The sequence below is a fragment of the Octopus bimaculoides genome, chromosome 7, assembly GCF_001194135.2.
Source record: "Octopus bimaculoides isolate UCB-OBI-ISO-001 chromosome 7, ASM119413v2, whole genome shotgun sequence".
Classification (NCBI taxonomy): Eukaryota; Metazoa; Mollusca; class Cephalopoda; order Octopoda; family Octopodidae; genus Octopus; species Octopus bimaculoides.
The window spans coordinates 13,324,001-13,327,543 of record NC_068987.1 but is presented as its reverse complement, the minus strand read 5'-3'; the positions used below and the strand labels follow the sequence as shown (position 1 = coordinate 13,327,543).

Sequence of the window (3,543 nt, the reverse complement as noted above, 5' to 3'; positions counted from 1 at the left end):
CACCTCTTATGAAAGCACTCAGTCCACTCTGTAAGGTTGCTGGTGTCAGGAAGGACATCCAGCCATAAAACCCCTGCCAAGACAGACCCAGAAGTCTGGTTCTGGTGCAGGCTCCTGCCTGGTCAGTTCCTGTCAAAAAGTCCAACCCATGCCAGCATGGAAGACAGACGTCAAATGACGATGATGATATGACACAGAGGAAATTGGTGTAGTTATTCTAAATCTGTGATACACAGGGTATAAGAAAACCAATATAAAAAAAAAAAAAACAATATTAAAGAAATGTAATAATGGTGTTCCTTACATCTTTGTCTTTTGCTGATTTCAATTTTTCAGCCATAGAACTGAGAATTTTCACCAAATCCTCCTGTTTACGGAATTCTTCATACAAAGACTCTCCGGCAACATTTGCAAGAGCCACAAACATTAATTTGAACCAATGTTTGCAGGAATTGTCTTGAGCGGCTCCTTTTAATAACCTAAATATAAAAGTCACAAGATATACAATGCAATAAATATATCTACAGATATTAGATATGAATATATCTACAGATATTAGATATTATAACTACCAAATATATAAGGATATTACATAAATATATATTACATATAGGTATCAAATATGTAAGGATATAAGACAAAATAACTATCAATTTAAGACAGAAAAGCAGTGAATTGACTGACTCATCGGAACAATGGATAAAATGTGTGTAATATTTATTCCAAATCTCTAAGCTCTGAGATCAAATCCTGCTGAGATCAACTTTGTCTTTCATCCTTCTGGAGTCAATAAATTAAGTACCAGTTCAGGCTGGTGTACTGGCATAATTGTTAAGCATTTGATAGATGCCTTCTTGTATTTGCTCTGGCTTTTTGCCTTCTGATTTCAAATCTCACCATGATCACCTTGAAGAACAGGTTTAATCCATTGTCTGTTTAATGCCACTACCTAGTCTTGGGTGCATTTAGCAGAGTTCACTCAGCCAATAGCTGAATCTGTCCTAATGTGACAACAACTGTTTTGACATAAATCCACAAATCAGCAATGCTCAGATAATGAACAAATGCTTGCAGAATGGTTTCGTTGCTCTGTGTGCATCTCAGGCAGTCCCTCCTGATGGCATATCTGCACCTGTTTAGTTTGTCATGAACTGGTAGTGTTGTTCAGTAATAATTTCAGTAGGGATTTTCTTGGAATTATCCATGGAAAACCCCAGCTGAAAATTCCAGTCAATTCATCCTTTTTGACACCCAGTGTTTTTTCTGAGAATGACATCCCTTTTTCTAATCCCTAGCCTTCTAAACATTGTTTATGCGGAACTTCCACCAATAGCACTGACTGACTGTGAGAGGATGATGAACGCCTAGCAACTTGTACAAAATTTACTCAACAACTTGCAGTTATGTACAACATGTAAATTGTATATTTTAAGTGAGAGAGTCTTTCCAATATTCAATACATAAGAAATAATAATATGAATAAAATTCACAGTGAGACTAATAAATGTTATTCGTATTTTATTAGTTAAATTAAAATGCGAAACAATTAACATTTAGAACAAGTAGAAAGATAAATTTTTATTCAGCGCATAGATACTGAACAGTATAGATATAAAGGCTGGCTGGCTGCCGACCAATTTTTCTGCTTTTAAAAAAGAAAAAAGGGTTTTATCCTTTATATCTATACTGTTCAGTATCTATGCATTGAATAAAATTTATCTTTCTACTTGTTCTACCATACATTTCAGCGCTTCGAAAAACAAACTTGTTTGTTTACATATGGCGTAATTAACGTTTAATTTGAATAACAAATAAATAATATAAGAAACAAACCAGAAAAATTTGTGAGCAAACTGGATATTATTACAAGACTTCTCTAATAACATCTTAGCCAGTGGGGAGTTGTGATAGCAATCAAACTTGAGGGCCTGACAATGGAGAAATAGAGGATTGAAATAAGTAATAGGCCAAAGTAAATATATACAAAATGAAATGCTTGCTTGAAATATTGTGATCAAGAAGTAGAATAACAAAATAGTGAAAACAGAGAGCTTCTTACAATGCGAGAAGGAAAAAGTTTAATACCCCTTTTTTCTACTGGTTTCAGCCATGTTGGGGCACCACCTGGAAGGGCTTAGTTGAACAAATTGTATAGAATAAGCCTGGTACTTATTCTACTGGTCTCTTTCGGTGAATCACTAGTTTATGGGGATGTGCATAAACCAACATCAGTTGCCAAGCAGTGGTTGGGGACAGACACACTTTATATACATACATACACATATATATCTATTATAGGTGCAGGTGTGGCTGTGTGGTAAGAAGCTTGCTTCTCAAGCACATGGTTCCAAGTTCAGTGCCACTACATGACACCTTGGGCAATTGTCTTCTGCTATAACCTCAGGTCAACTAAAGCCTTGTAAGTGGAATTGGTAGACGAAAACTGAAAGAAGCCCATTGTATATCATCACAGACACACAAATATATATATATATATATATATATATATATATTTATATATATGTATGTATGTATGTATATATTTGTGTGTCTGTGTTTGTTCCCCCACCTTCACTTGACAACTGATGTCGGTGTGTTTACATCTCTGTAACTTAGCGGTTCAGCAAAAGAATCTGACAGAATAAATACTAGGCTTACAAAAAATAAATCCTGCATTCGATTTGTTCGACTAAAGGTGGTGCTTCAGCATGGCTGCAGTCAAATGAAGTAATTGTAGAGCAATGTGAGATGAAATGTGTTACTCAAGAACACAACGCATAGCCTGGTCCAGGAGTTGAAATCATGATCCCATGATCATGGGTGCAACACCCTAACCACTAGGCTACGCACTCCCAACAACTGAATATATAAAAATAGCACCTGAAATATGCAACAGTTCTAATAGAAATAAAGAGTGATTGAAATATATATTAAGAGCAATTAGAAGAGAGATAATTAACCCTTTAGTATTCACATTACTCTGTTAAATGTGGTGCTTATTTATTCACACTATTTTGAATTAATCATACATTATTTTATATCATCAAGGTTTCATTGATGTGATTGTTTATTTGGAGGATGACATTGTAAAGTAGGTGTAAGAGGCCAGATCTGGCTGGTTTCAGCATAAAACATGTAGAGTATTTGGGCCTGATATGACCGGTTTAAATACTAAAGGGTTAAAATATATAAAAGCAGTTGGAGTATTTAATAGGGGCAATTGAAATATATATAACAGGGACGGCATATACAATAGTTTTTTTTTTTTTATAATTGAGTTGTTATTACAGATTATATAATGAAATATGGAAGGCTTTTTCCAACAAACAGTAGAACATACCTCTATTAATTGGGGAAGATAATCAATAAGTTGATCAGTTGGAAGACTCTGTAAACAGTCAACAGCCATTTCCCTGACATGGGCATCAGGATAACTAGAAATAAATAAAATAAAAACAAAGCAGAGAGTAAAAAAAATATAAGAACATAAATTCTAATGCTTCATTTAATTTTGTAATATATATATATATATATATATATATA

At 34.2% G+C, this 3,543-nt stretch overlaps 1 protein-coding gene across 1 annotated transcript in view; it reads right to left on the bottom strand.

Annotated features, from left to right (window-relative positions):
* Positions 1–3,543, bottom strand: part of LOC106869736 (phosphatidylinositol 4-phosphate 3-kinase C2 domain-containing subunit alpha) — a 172,927-nt gene that overhangs the window by 17,054 nt on the left and 152,330 nt on the right. Inside the window, exons 19-21 of the mRNA XM_052969122.1 lie at positions 3,341–3,434; positions 1,834–1,928; positions 305–479 (exon numbers count right to left, since the gene is read on the bottom strand). Coding sequence (XP_052825082.1) covers positions 305–479; positions 1,834–1,928; positions 3,341–3,434 — 364 coding nt within the window. The remainder of the gene's footprint in view (positions 1–304; positions 480–1,833; positions 1,929–3,340; positions 3,435–3,543) is intronic.